This window comes from Artemia franciscana, chromosome 9, assembly GCF_032884065.1.
Source record: "Artemia franciscana chromosome 9, ASM3288406v1, whole genome shotgun sequence".
NCBI classification, from domain to species: Eukaryota; Metazoa; Arthropoda; class Branchiopoda; order Anostraca; family Artemiidae; genus Artemia; species Artemia franciscana.
In genome coordinates, this window is record NC_088871.1 from 36126756 (window position 1) to 36142203 (window position 15448).

Here is a 15448-nt window from a genome sequence, read left to right on the forward strand (position 1 = left end):
AAAATTTTAATTTACGATTCGCGTAAAAAATACTTTTTAGTACACTTTTATTTAAAGAAAGATTTGTTTTTCTTTTTATATTTTTGTTCGTTTTTCAGGTCATATCGGAATCCTGTGTGGAAAATATGTTCCGGGAATCCCCCTCTCCCCCATTGAAAAGTTTCTTCCATGGAAAATTTTTCCTTGTGATTATTCACTGTGGAGAATCTCTTTTGCCCCCCCCCCTGAACGCAAAAATCTTCCAGAGAATTCCAACTGAGCCAAAAATTTTCCATGGGCAATTCCACCAGAGCGTCTCTCCATGTAAAATGGGGTCGCCAACAACAAAGAAATGATTTTGTTCCCATTTTCATTTTTTTTTTTTGCAAAAATGGGGGGGTACTATAAAACATTCCGAAGGGGGCTGGAAAGACCAATACGTTGGTATTGCATCATCTGAGAAGTAAAAGTTTACTCAAAGTTGAGATTGTTTAGTTCCTTCAGCTGTGGCGGCAATGTAGGAGAGGTGGGGGGGAGTGCACATACCCTAGATTTTGAAAAATAATTTTTTTTTGTGGGGTATTTTCGTGGAAAAACGCCTTTTTACGGCATAGCGATCGCAAATTCTGTTGGTCTGTCTGTCGATCCCGGTTTTGCTACTTTAGGCACATCCAGGTAAGCTAGGACGATGAAATTCGGCAAGCGTATCAGGGACCGGACCAGATTGAATTAAAAATAGTCGTTTTCCCGATTTGACCATCTGGAGGGGGGGAGTGGGGAGCCGGTTAATTCGGAAAAAATAGAAAAAATGAAGTATTTTTAACTTAGGAGTGGGTGATCGGATCTTAATGAAATTTGATGTTTGGAATTATATCGTGTCTCAGAGCTCTTATTTTAAATCCTGACCAGATCTGATGACATTGGGGGGAGTTGGAAGGGAAACCTAAAATCTTGTAAAACAATTAGAGTGAGGGATCGGGATGACTCTTGATGGGGAAAACAAGCAAAAGTCCTAGATACGTAATTGTTATGACTGGAACCAATCTTCTCTGTTTGGGGGGTTGGAGCGGGGGGGGAGGGTTAATTCTGAAAAATTAGAACAAATGAGGTATATTTAACTTACGAAGGAGTGATCGGATCTTAATGAAATTTGATGTTTGGAAGGATATCTTGTACCAGAGCTCTTATTTTAAATCCTGGCCAGATCCGGTGACATTTGGGGGAGTTGGGGAGGGGGAGGTGAAACCTAAAATCTTGGAAAACCCTTAGAATGGAGGGATCGGGATGAAACTTGTTGGGAAAAATAAGAAGAAGTCCTAGATACGTGATCGTCCTAACCAGGACGGATCTGCTCTGTTTGGGAGAGTTGGGGGGGGGATTGATTCTGAAAATTAGAAAAAATGAGGTATTTTTAACCTACGAGGAGTGATCGGATCTTAATGAAATTTGAATTTTGGGAGAATATCGTGTCTCAGAGCTCTTATTTTAAATCCTGACCAGGTCCGGTGACATTGGGGGGAGTTGAGAGGGGGAACCTAAAATCTTGGAAAACGCTTAGAATGGAGGGATCAGGATGAAACTTGGTGGGAAAAATAAGAAGAAGTCCTAGATAAGTGATTGACATAGCCGGAACGGATCTGCTCTGTTTGGGGGAGTTGGGGGGGTTAATTCTGAAAATTGGAAAAAATGAGTTATTTTAACTTACGGAGGACTGATCGGATCTTAATGAATTTTGAAGTTTGGGAGAATATCGTGTCTCAGAGCTCTTATTTTCAATCCCGACTGGATCCAGTGACATTGGGGGGGATTGAGGGGGGAAGCTAAAATTTTGGAAAACGCTTAGAGTGGAGAGATCGGGATAAAGCTTGGTGGTAAAAATAATCATAAGTCCTAGATACGTGATTGAAATAACCAAAACGGACCTGCTCGCTTTGGGGGGTTTGGGTGGGGGCTAGGATTAATTAAAAAAATAGAAAAAATGAGGTATTTCTGACTTACGAAAGAGTGATTGTATCTTAATGAAATTTCATATTTAGAAGGGCCTCGAAACTCAAATCTTTTATTTTAAATCCCGACCGGATACAGTGTCATTAGGGGGGGGACTGGAAATTATGGAAAACGCTTAAAGCGGAGAGATGAGGATGAAACTTGGTGGAAAGAATAAGCACAAGTCCAAGATAGGTGACTGACATAACCGGACCGTATCCGCTCTTTTTTTTGGAGTTGGGGGGGGGGGGTAATTCGGAAAAATTAGAAAAAATGAGGTATTTGTAACTTATGAACGGGTGATCAGATCTTAATAAAATTTGATATCTATAAGAATCTTGTGCTTTAGAACTCTCTCTTTAAATCTTGACCAGATCCGGTGACATTGAAGGGAGTTGGAGGGGGAAACCGGAATTCATGGAAAACGTGAAAATCGAGGTATCTTACGAATGGGCGATTGGATCTTAATGAAACTTGATATACAGACGAATCCTATGTCTCAGATGCTCTATTTTCAATTCGAATCGGATCCGGGGACACAGAGGGCTGGGGGGGAAACAGAAATCTTGGAAAAACACTTACAGTGGAGAGATCGGGATGAAACTTAATGGGAAGAATAAGCACAAGTTATAGATACGAGATTGGCATAATATTTACGGGTCCGTTCTCTTTGAGGGAGCTGGGGGTTGTTAATTTGGAAAAATCAGAAAAATTGAGGTATTTTTAACTTAAGAACGGGTGACCGGATCTTCATGAAATTTGATATTTAGAAGGAACTCATGTCTCAGAGCTCTTATTTCAAATCCCGACCAGATCTTTTGACATTGGGGGTAGTTGGAGGGGGAAACCGGAAATATTGGAAAACGCTTATAAATGTTGTAGGTACGTGATTGACGTAACAGGACTGGATCCGCTCTCTTTGGTGGAGTTAGGTGGTGGGGTCCAGTGCTTTGGCGAGTTTGGTTCTTCTGGACGTGCTAGGACGACGAAAATTGGTAAGCTCATCAGGGAGCTGCACAAATTGACTTGATAAAGTCGTTTTTCCCAATCCGACCATCGGGGGGGGGGGGGCTGAAGGGAGAGGAAAAATTAGAAAAATTGAGGTATTTCTAACTTACGAGCGGGTGATCGGATCTTGATGAATTTTAATATTTAGAAGGACCTCGTGACTCAGAGCTCTTATTTTAAATCCCGACCGGCATTAAGCCTCTGATTTTCCTTTAAAGCAATCTATTGATTCTTAGAATTTTGCTAGAGCTCATACGATATGAGCTCTTGGCTCTTCCGACCTCGTCACAAGTGCCATATGAGCTCTTAGCTCTTGTTTCATTGAAACATGCCTTTGATATTTTTATTGATTAAATTAAAGAAAATGACAAATTTATCCCATAGTTTTGAAAAATGTGTCTACCCCCCTAAATTTTTGTGAATTGATGCCACTGTCCTTTATTCTGTTATGCTTCATTAAATCCAAAAATTTCAATGTTGTTTACAAAAATAGCAAAATGAGCAGACTGTTTTCTCATTGTATAAAACTGAAAGACATTATAGATTTGAATCTATTTTTGAATATTAAACTTTATACTACTTTTTTTTTATATGAACTCTTATCAAAAAATAAAGAGTAAAAGTAGCTTTGTCTCAGACTGTTAAGTTTTTGTTAGTGAATTTAAAAAGTTACATTTTATTGTTATGATGTCAATTCCTGGAGTTTCACTGCTGCTATTTTGTTTTGGTTTGTTATTATTTCTGTAGATGGATCTTGATTAACAGATAAATTTGGGACTGATGTTAGTTTTTGGTAACGAATGCATGCTATTTTCGTCATTTTTCTTTTCTATCTAATACAAAGAGTACTATGTGGTCAGAACATCAATATGTCAAAATCTCATTCTATAAATCAAGCGCCCACCCGGCTGACAGAAAATGAAACAGAACAGCACAAGTTCTTGTCGAGTCAACAGATATGCTAATTCTAATTGGCTAATATCTTTTTTTTTTTATTCATTTACACAGTTACAGGAATTTTGAGTTGCTCTGATAGGGAGGTGCTAGTATTGCTTCTCTAAGAGGCTAGTGTTGCTATTCGTGAATCAACTTTAGGCTGATTTTTTTTATCATTTAGATTCTTTGACATGGACAAAACCAGAGCTGATGGGTATACCCCCTCTCCCAAGGTCTTTGCACAGTGCTACAGTGATACACTCCAAGATGTATGTATTTGGAGGTTGGGTGCCTTTGATTGCTGAAGATGCTCAGATATCTGCTCATGAAAAAGAATGGAAATGTACCAACAGTCTTGCTAGTTTAAATCTTGGTAATTCTATGTTTTTTGTCGATTTTTCATACAGATAGAAAACAAGTATTTTTCAAGTTTAAGGTGCGGGACAATATTTGTCTTTTATTTTAATAAAGATACCAAAAAAGAGATATATTTCGAAAATTCCCTCTCCCCCTCAAATTATGGCCCGGGTTTCTATTGGTACTGTCCCAAACTATTAGTCGTAGGGATCTGCCAAAGCTGACCCTAATTCGTGCCAATTGGTCAATTGCCACCTGGAGTTGTAAAACTACCTAAATTAATGCTAACCCTACCCTTGAAAAATAAATTGGCAACACTGCCTGAATTATTTATCATGCTGTCGAAAACGGTGAAAATTATTCTTGTTTTTCTGAAGATTGACTCTAAAAAAAAAAAGTAGTGTGCGAGCAAACATGTCTTATTGCTTAATCAATTAGTTAATTCAAAGTTAACTGATTAAAATTTAAATGAATCTTTAGTAATTTTAATTTGTGTTTTTAGTTTAGTTGCAAGCACAAGTTTTATAGATATAATTATTGGATTGAATTATTTATTAGATACAAGAACAATTTTTAGTTTTATTAGAACAAGAGTATAAGAGCAAACATATCTAGCCGCCCAGAAACTCGTTCTGGGTAAAACTATATAAAAATGCTATAAATGCTAAATACAAAAAATAAAATATATTTTTAAAAATGCTAAAATAAAAATGCTAAAATACTAAGTTTTTGATGCACAATTACCTCTAAGTATTTTCTCTTTGGGAAATAAATTGGTTATGATATCTTTTGCTTAGAATTTTGATCAGTAGTGAAAAAAAAAATATATCTTACAACGAAACAAGTTGGCTTTGAATGTTATCTGGTAACTTCTCCGTTTTTCTACTGGATATAGAGATATTAAACTTCAATGAAACTTACATCATTCGAAAGTGTAAATGTTGTTGTTTTTTTTCGATTAAATGTAGCTTAATTTTCTTATTGAATTTCAGGAAAGGGCGGTCCCTAAAAATGTTTTTGCATCCCTACTAGGAAAACGTTAAAAATCAATCTCAAAGGAAATATCATTCGAATGATTTCGCGGCTTTGTCAGTTCCCTGTGGTGCTACTCGCTTTGATTGAAAACTTTCCCGACACAGGGGATTTAAAATTTCATAGTTTTTGCAATAAAATTTTATAGTCAAACCACATATTCTCGATTGTGGCTTGATGAGTTTGCTAATGGGTCCTTAGTTTTTAAAAGAATTACTCATATATCAGCTTCTTTTAGTTGCTCAGTTCTGTTATGATGCATTAATTTTGCATTCATTACTTCAATAAAAAATACCACTTTTGGGGCAAAAGTGTATCTTTATCCACCAAATCAAGAGCCTCTGGGTGTGATTAAAAATAAAACAATAAAACAGGCAGTGTGACTAGGAAATTTTTTTTTTTTTGTTCTACTTTAAGGTTTAACCAGCTTTTCGTTCTCTTAGAAACCATGACTTGGGAAAGACTAGCACTAGACACATCTGAGGAAAACACTCCGCGTGCTCGAGCTGGACACTCTGCCGTAGGTGCTCAAAGTCGAATTTATATTTGGTCTGGAAGAGATGGATACAGAAAAGCCTGGAATAATCAAGTGGGTTTTCTCGTGTTGAGTTTTCATTTTCCTCCTCCTGTTTGGTACTCATTTTACTGACATTTAACTGTTCCTCGGCTGTATATTTCCTTCTTTAGTCAGGCTAAGACGAAGCATTATAATCAGGCACTATAGAAGCTCTAAATGTAAATGCATAAGAATAGGGATGTACTAAAGAATTCATTTCGGTGAGAGGTAGAGCGAAATATCGCCGAAAAGATCTGTTAAAGAGATGGGAAAAATATAGGAACCCGTTGAAGTTTTGAGGTTTATGGATTGGGGCGTGTGTCTGAAGTAGGGCCCGACCGATATCGATTTTTGGGGTTCGATACCAATATATTGGTACTGTACTGATACTATAAGGTATAATTTGCTGATAAATTTCCCTCTGAAAAAAAACCTTAGCTAAAGTTTAAGCGCTGTATTCTCTGCCCATTTTCATACTCACATGTTTCTCCTCGGTCTATTACACACCAAAGAGCAGCCTCAACAATTCACTATGCATTCTAAATATTGCGGGAAATGTTTATTTAGAAAAGACTTAGAAAAGCAATTTAACTAAATAGTTCTAGGCTGGACAGTGCTTAATAAGGCCAGTCCAACTGGGGCAATAGTGAATTGTTGTAATGCAGAAAGTACAACTTTTCAGCATTTTCTCCTTCCAAAGACCTTCGTTTGTCATCATAAATGTTCCCATCTGTGCTGTGTCTTTTGTTTGGGACAGAAGAGTGCGGAAAGCAGAGATACTTCCGTGTAAGTTGTGCCAGTCCCTTGAAACAACTGCTGTTATTTCTCCACCGCTCTAACAGACAGATTTTGTCCCTTTTAGCGACAGCCTCACTCATATACCTTTCCAGTTCCTGATCAATATTGTCTGCGACTCCTCTTCCTCAGCTGTTGGAGTTGCAAACATGTTATCAAACTGGCTTAATCCACTCTTTCGTTTTGGGTTTTCCTCCTCTTCTGTTGCAGTGGTTAAATTTTGTTTCTTCCAATGTCTGAGTGTGTGTTTCTTCTTGTAGCCACCTTTTAGCGTTACTGAGTGACTCTTGATTTAGGGATTGGTGCTTCTATTTACGATACAGGAGACAAGCAAGAACAACTTCTCCGGTTGTACGTACTTGAAATCACCAGAAATGTCGAACATTAATGCACCAGGCGTGTATTGAATGGTTTTGACAACAAATATACTTTGACTTCATTGGACTCACCTCTGCTGCTCTCTCCACCATGGTCAGGCTTAGCTGGTGGCTCTGTTCCCAAAGATTGGACAAGTAAAAAATGCCTGAGGTAATCTGGCCCCATCTTCTGGATAAGTTGCGCATTAAAAAACAGAAGAAGATGAAAGTCGATATCCAATGATGACCCTGGCCTCCATATCGAAATATATCGGTTGGGCCATAGTCTTGAGTTCCCTTCTGGTTACTCATGACATACATATTATGAGGCCTCATCCTCTACCGCCTCTCCGTTCCTCACCTAATTGGTTCGCTTTCTTAACCAACTGTTTGAGGACTGGTCTCCAGGTGTGGATTTAGACCACTTTTAAGTCGTTAAAGAAATCGTTAAGCTTAAAAGAAATAAAAAGTTTACTGTAAATAACACACTGACTAATTGCTTTTTGAAAAGGTATATAATACCGTGTTTTGTTTTATTTATTATTATTTTGCCTTTCTTAAGTTAGAGTCAGGGCCGCGTCTAGGATTTTTCGGCGGGGGAGGCACCATGATTTTTTTTCCGGGAGGGGGGTTTACAAAAAAGAAGACTTGAAGAAACGCATCAAAGTCTTGTTTATATTCATTTGCTACCTTTTTACGAATGGGGCAAACAATTCAAACCCCCAACCTCTGGATGCGACCCTGCTTAGAGTACCAGGGCCATTAAAAAAAAGTGCCTCTTGGACCCATTTTAGGCCTGCTGACGATTCAAAAGCGCAATCCTCCTAGTTTTTCTTCTGCTTGTTTCTATTGTGATTTTTTTTTTTGGAAATACCACATTTTCGTCAGTGTTACCAAATTGAGCTATGAAAATAAATAGTGAAAGCTAATTTGTTAATCTTGACACCCCCAGCTATCAAAAACTTTATCCTGCATATGGAAGTCTTTCTTTAATTGTATTCCTGATTATTCGTAATATATATTACTTACGTAGACTTAGGCCCTCCCACGCCTGAAGGCGTATAAGGCAGCAACAGTGGTTCGTCATGACGACCTGTCTTGAGCCATCGACCAAAGCTCCTCCATCGAAGACCGGGCCAACTTCGCCTCCTTCTCTAACATCCTGCCAATGGTCATTTTGGGTCTTCCTGACTTGCAGAGGCCAGAGGGTGTCCAACACCATATATCATGTGGCAGCCTTCCATCACCCATTCGCACCATGTACCCCCAATACATCAATCATCCCTTTCTAATGACATCAAGGATGGTGGTAATATTTGTCATGCTATAAATCTCATCATTTCTTATTCTCTCCGCCCATTGTATGTTCAAAATAGATCTTACGCAGTTATTATCGAATGCCCATAGTCGTTTTTCTAGTTGCGCAGTGATGCTCCAAGTTTCACAGACATATGTAAGGACGGAGAGGAAATTGCTATTATAAATTCTGAGCTTTAGCTTCTGGGAATATTTGTTATTTCTCCAAACATTTCTAAGACAATTGAGAGCAGAGCCAAGTGTTATTCGGCACAAAATTTCTTTTTCAGGATTGGCATCTTGCGTAAGAATGCTGCCGAGATATTTGAACTCTCTCCCTACTTCAATTTCCTCATTGTTGACCAAGAGTCCTTCAGCTAAGCCAGGAATTACCGCATTTGGCATTGATTTAGTCTTGTTAGCGTTTATGTAGAGTCTAACAGCATTTGCCATATGCTAAATAGCTGCTATGTTATTTGTTGCTGTTTCTTGTTCCATGTTTTTTTCTATAGATATTCAGAGTCATTTTGTGTAATCTTGTAAACCAATTCTTTTTGAAGTTGCAGAGCTGACAAGGTAATTCGACCATACAAGCGGTCTTCCAATGAATCACCTTTGTTTGCTACTCTTTCCTCGGGTAAATAGAAGGCTCAGTGAATACATATAAAGCTTAAGGGTCCCAATGACTTATTAACATCTGGGTAGTTGACGGCATCTTTGGGTTTTGTGTCACAGCTTGATGGCGTCGAAGATCGCGGTAGCGTTGTTCTTCTAACCTAATTTTTTTTTGGCTCCTTTCCCTATTTTACTCATTCTGATTCTTGCTGTCACTTATCTTCTAATTGCATAGTTCTTTGTTCTTCCCTTTTATTTTTGACTCATTCTGATTCTCGCTGTCGCTTATCTTCTTGCCGTATATTTTTTGCTCTTTACTTTAGTTTTTGATTCAACCTCCAAATGAATCACCCTTGTTTGCTACTCTTTCCTCGATAAAATGATCACTTTCATTTTGCCTTTTAAATGTATATTAATATAGTTTCACTCGTGCTTTTTTCTCCAAATTAAGGTTCTAAACAATTTTTCTCAAACTCGTGACTTATCTGGCTATTTTCTGGCCAGAAAATGCCAGGGTGCCAATTGTTCCCAAAAAATATCGAGCCGTTTTCGAAAAAAAAAAAAACATAAATATAAACAGTTATTGCTCGTTTAAAGAGAATAGATAGCTATTGTAGCTACTGGTAATGATGGCGTTGTATATCTAAAGACTGTCGCCCTGTTTTTTGAGGTGTCAACTTTCAGACAATTAAATCATGTCTATTTAGCAGAATTTATCAAACGATCATACAGTCTAAGCTGATAAGTAATCACAAGGAAGTTTATCTTTAGTTTATAGGTGACATTAAGTTTCCAAGATATATATGTTTCCAAAGAAAATTTTTGTTTTTTAAATTATAAATAAGTATAAGAATAGTTTACTCGTATTCTTGACTTGGTGAAACTCTGCCAAGAGATTTCAACATAAATGATGTACAAAAATATTGTTGGAAATAATTTTAAATGTCCCAGGGCTGTATCCTGGATCATCAGAAGGGGGAGGGTGAGGTGCATTGTTAGAAAAGCAACCATGACATTTGGGAAGAGCATAAAATATGGAAACATATGATATTACTTTTAGTTTTTTATTGTACCGGTTGCAAGGGTCAAATAGAACGGGAGTTGACTTAACCGGGATTGGGCGGAGCAAAGGTTACAGTTATACGGAAACTGCTGGATATATAGTGGGTTCTGTCGTATTTTCCTCTATATGCATGATAATGTACGTGTAACTATTCCAGACCGAAGGAGGATTGACAGAATTCTCCTCAAACATTGACTCAAACCCTCGGAATTCCGTAAAGATGGACTTAACGTACTTTTTGAGGTATTAGATCCCCCTCCTCTAAGCAAAATCAACTGATTATCCCGTCTCCCTATAGGTGTTGCTTATTGTTTTTTTTTATGATTGTATTTTATAGCTTACTTATCTTGCTGCAGGTTTGTTGCAAAGACCTGTGGTTTCTTGAAACAGAAAAACCGGCTAGTCCAGGGAGAGTTCAGCTTGTCCGTGCATCCACTAATGCCCTTGAGGTTTCTTGGGGAGGAGTCCCTAATGCTGAAGGTTACATTCTTCAAGTGCAGAAATATGAAGTACAGCCAGCTGCTCAAACAGCTGCTGCTGCCGCTATATCAGGTCCTGTGACAGCAGAACCAAGTCCACCTCTTGCTCCTAAGCCAATTGCTTCCCCACAGATTCCAGTCTCACCAAGAATGGGTATGATGACGCGACCTGCAGCTCCAATGCCTGTCAGAGGTAAATTCATTAATAAATAATTTCAATTATATAAATAAAAAATAATTTATCTGTATTAAATGTACTTCGTATTTTGTTTTGCCACTGGCAAATCTGGCCTTGCATGACTAATTTTAATAATTGATCCAAAATACAAAGTTTTTTATTCCTTATGTTCATCTACTTTGATGTTTTGTTTAATTTTCTTTCTTTATTTTCCGACTGGAAAAGCTGGCCTTGCTTTACATGGGCTTGCATGAGTGTAATTTGGCACTTTGAGCCATTTCATGATTTTTTCCTATATTTTACCATATTAGATTGCTGTTTTTTATTTAATGCTAAAGAGTTCCTTTACTGTTTCCATATTGCATTTATTTTAATATTTTGGTTACCTAGGGTTACCATGGTTACCATTTGTTCTTTATTCTTAAGATTCTATGATAACTTCAATTAAACAGCTCTGTAAGAAAAATTATAAGAGTGAATCTGATAATTATAGAGGCATTAGCTTAGTTTATGTAGCAAGCAAATTGCTTAGCATGATGATACCTTTACAGAAGAACAGTTTGGTTTTTGGAGTGGTAGAGGATGCGTCTACCAACTTTTTCCTCTTAGATTAATAAAATTGAAATGTGCCTGAGTTATTCGATTGCTTTAGTCCTCAGTTGAATAGATTGTGAGCAAGCTTTTGTTCATCCGGTAGAAGAGCTTTACCTAAGGTCCTATCCCTACATGGTACAACAATATACTGGTAAAAGTGTTCGGCTTTTTCTCAGTTGGAATAGTTAAGAACGAACCACAGGGAATCAGATAGCAAAGTCTTTCTGATGTGGTACCATACCCCAGAGAAGCGACTTTTCAAAAGTTACTTGTGTTATATTAACTGCTCAAAAGACAAATGCCTTGCATGATCATGAATATGATGGTTTTGTCGAAAATTGTATTTTATTTTAATTTCTGGTTACCATGGGCTATAGTTTGTTCTTTACTAAATCCTCTCCCATACACGCTTTAACAGCTCATTGATTACTTTACCATACATTATAATAAAAAATTATTATAAAATTGAGGCTATAATAATGTTTATAGAACTACTATGTGAAATTTTTTTTTTTTATTTTGTTTAGACTTTATAACGAGTGTAGTTATTTACAATAAAATGTTTACATTCACATTCTTTAAACCATAGCTTAATCTTAATCTAAAACTTAGCCAAGTTTAATCCGGTTTAAGTTTTCTAAGATTAATGTGTTAGACTAATAGAATGTTTGAAGGGCCTTAAGGAAAATTTTATGCAATTGCCTTTTTTTTTAAAGTTATCATGCCAGATTAAGAAACCGATCGAATATTGCTTACCGTGTCTTCAACACGGCCAATAGTAACCAACCAAAATAGCCAAAAAAAAAAAAAAATGGTTTCCAATCGAAACAGAGGTGGATCCAGAATTTTCTTTAGGGAGGGGAGGTTGCTTTGACGAACTAGCGAACAAAGAAATACCCGCAGTTTAAAGGGAACCTCGACAATTATGTGTCGTAGGTAGGCAGTGGAAATGGTCGTAGATTTAATCTAAAATCTGGTGAGTGTTAAAGTTCTTATAAATCTGTTGAAGTTAAAATGGTATAAAAATGTTGATACAAAAATAGTAAATTATAAAAACAACCCTGCCATAAAAAAAGAAGCTGTTCACCATCCATAAAAATATATGATATTTCATATTTTCAGCATAATTTTTTGCCTTTGTGCTTCTGACCGCTATAGCGAGTGAGTTAAGCTTTTTATTGTAAAAAAAAATTGGTCTTGAACCGTCTTTTGGGGTCAAGCACACTTAGTTACAATTTGTATAGGTCAAACCATTTAGTATGTCGCCCCACTTTGCAGCATCGCTTAGTAACTGATAGTAATAAGAGTAGGAAATAAGGATAACGATAAATATTTAATATTCGTAAAAGATGTATTAAACATTAAATACTAGTTCTTTTAGGGGTGTAACAAGATAAACAGAACGAAGAGATAGATATGCTCATAAGACATTTAAGACGAGGGTATTAAGTATAGGTAATAAAGCATTAACTAATCACTGTTTCTTTTTAAAAATAGTGATTCAATATAACACTGTCAACTTTGATGAAATCTCAAACATTTACTAATCAAAATTTTACTTTTCATAACAACGTAGCGTACCTTCCACTTTTTAAAGTTCGATATATTTTGTTTAAATTACAGAATTCTCAATTTTATAAGAAAAGTCTATGTCTGTATTTCCACTCCCGCCATATCTATTTATTTACGGTCGATGTCAACCTCAATATTTTGATGAACGTTTATAATGGCTCGTCCTGTCAGTTTAGAGCTCTTCGTTAGTATTTCCTCTTCTATTCATCCTAAAATATTCAAGTAAAGAAAAAGTTCATCAGAAAAATATGAAGTCTAATAAAGATGCATGTAGGTATGTGCTCCAAACTAACTATATGAATCGGAATACTCCTTAAAAACAAATAAGTATGTGTTTGTTATTTTTATGCTTTGATATTTATAGATTGGTGATTTAAGTTCTCAGGGCCTCAAGCTGTGGTAGATTTCTATTTAATTTTTTTTCTATCTTGAGATTTTCAGATATTAAATTCAAACCTTCAAATCTTGATATGTATGTTGTTATTGAGCACAAAAATAAAATTTTGAAATTTGACTCAGATTTAGCATTAAGTAAGAGAATTGTCCTGTAAAAGTTTTGATTTATAAACAACTAATTGTGGAAATAAGATTGGATGGCATGCATCAAAATAAGTATAAAAATCCTCAGCGGTATATATATGTAGGAGTTTAGACAATTTTATGGACAAATATATGCAAACCTTATACCAAAACATAACTATATTTTGTGACTGGTTGGCATTGAAAAGGTGAGGAGGCATTGAAAAGGCATTGAAAATTCTGAAGTAATATTGCAGTTGTATTCCGTTTTCTTGGTTAACTCAAGTTGTGGTAATTTCCACTTTTTATCAACATTTTATTAGTAAATGTTTGAAAACATTTAGATAAAAAAAGCTAGATAAAAAAATAAATACATAATTATTTGCCTTCGTTTATAAAGTATTTTTTGAAAATCTATTGTTAACTGATTACCTTTGAAGGAGAATTCCGACTCATATACCTAGTTTTAAGTATACGCTTATACGAACCTTTATTAGAGTTCTAAAGAATTTGGCCTTTATTTAATGTTTTAGGATGAGCAGAGGAGGTGATGTGTCATATAATGCAGAACTTAAATTAGATGAAAATAGGCAGTAAAGTGGCCACCGTCTGCTCACCGAAATCCAAAAGTTGTATTAATAGTATTTGCACATCTCATACATTTACTTTCTATTTTACAAAACCCCGAAAAAATAACAATGTTGTAAAAACCACCCCGCTTCACAAAAAAAGTAATGATATCAATTTCTTTGCCTCAGTGCCATAGCAAGACTCGAAAACAAATTTTTGACAGTAAAAAGAAGTAAATATTTGGCTTTTCAGCCCTGCTGTGACAGCACAATCCTGAAATATCATTTCGACAGCCTGAAGAAGCTAGGATTTTAAATTTCTCCTTCTTGTTATTACGAAATGAAGATTTTCGCCTCCCAGCTTGCTTTTGTGATAATACGGACAGATTCCCTTGATAAACCTAAATTTAATTAAATAATTTTTGGTGGTATGCGTCATTAGTAAAATCAAACAGAGACCGCACAAAGTAACTGAAATTTTGTTTCAAACTTGTCAAACAGTTCGTGGTAACGAACTGTAGTAAGGAGCGACCCGGCTCAATAGTAAACGAAACTCTAAAAAACGGAATTTTGATGCTAAAATATACATCAAAAGAATCGGATTTTCATGCTGATTTTAAATGTATAAGTTTCATCAACTTTAGTCTTTTGTCATCAAAAGTTACGAGCCTGAGAAAATTTGCTTTATTTTGGAAGATAGTGGGAAACACCCCGCAAAAGTCATAGAATCTTAACGGAAATCACACCATCGCATTCGGCGTATCAGAGAACCCTATAGCAAAAATTTCAAGCTCCTATCTACAAAAATGTGGAATTTCGTATTTTTTGCCAGAAGACAAATCACAGGTGCGTGTTTATTTGTTTGTTTGTTTTTTTTTCCAGGGGTCATCGTATCGACCAAGTGGTCCTAGAATCCTAGAATGTCGGTCCTAGTGGTCCTAGAATGTCGCAAGAGGGCTCATTCTAAAGGAAATGAAAAGTTCCAGTGTCCTTCTTAAGTGACCAAAAAAATGGAGGGCACCTAGGCCCCCTCCCACGCTCATTTTTCTCCAAAGTCAACGGATCAAAATTTTGAGATAGCCATTTTGTTCCGCATAGTCGAAAACCATAATAACTATGTCTTTGGGAATGACTTACTCCCCCACAGTCCCTGGGGGAGGTGCTGCAAGTTACAAACTTTGTCCAGTGTTTACATATAATAATCGTTATTGGGAAGTGTAGAGACGTTTTCAGGGGGATTTTTTTGGTTTTGGGGGTGGGGCTGAGGGGAGGGGGCTATGTGGGTAAATCTTTCCTTGGAGAAATATGTCATGGGGGAAGAGAAATTCAATGAAAAGGGCGTAGGATTTTCTAAAACTACTATAAAAAAAAAACAATGAAAAAATAAACATGAAAAAGTTTTTTCAATTAAGGAGAAAGTAAGGAGTAGCATTGAAGCTTAAAACGAACAGAGATTATTACGCATATGATGGGCTCTAAATATACTTTAGCATAAATAGCGAGGTATTTAGGAGGAGATTAATACCTCGCTTTTTATGCTAAAGTATTTTTAGTAATT

The 15448-nt window shown here is 36.4% G+C and overlaps 1 protein-coding gene across 1 annotated transcript in view; it reads left to right on the forward strand.

Moving 5' to 3' along the window:
* The window catches only part of LOC136031352 (host cell factor 1-like), a 97017-nt gene that overhangs the window by 21732 nt on the left and 59837 nt on the right, over positions 1–15448 (forward strand). The window contains exons 4-6 of the mRNA XM_065710849.1: positions 4091–4282; positions 5742–5887; positions 10336–10651. Of these exons, the coding sequence (XP_065566921.1) occupies positions 4091–4282; positions 5742–5887; positions 10336–10651 (654 nt within the window). The remainder of the gene's footprint in view (positions 1–4090; positions 4283–5741; positions 5888–10335; positions 10652–15448) is intronic.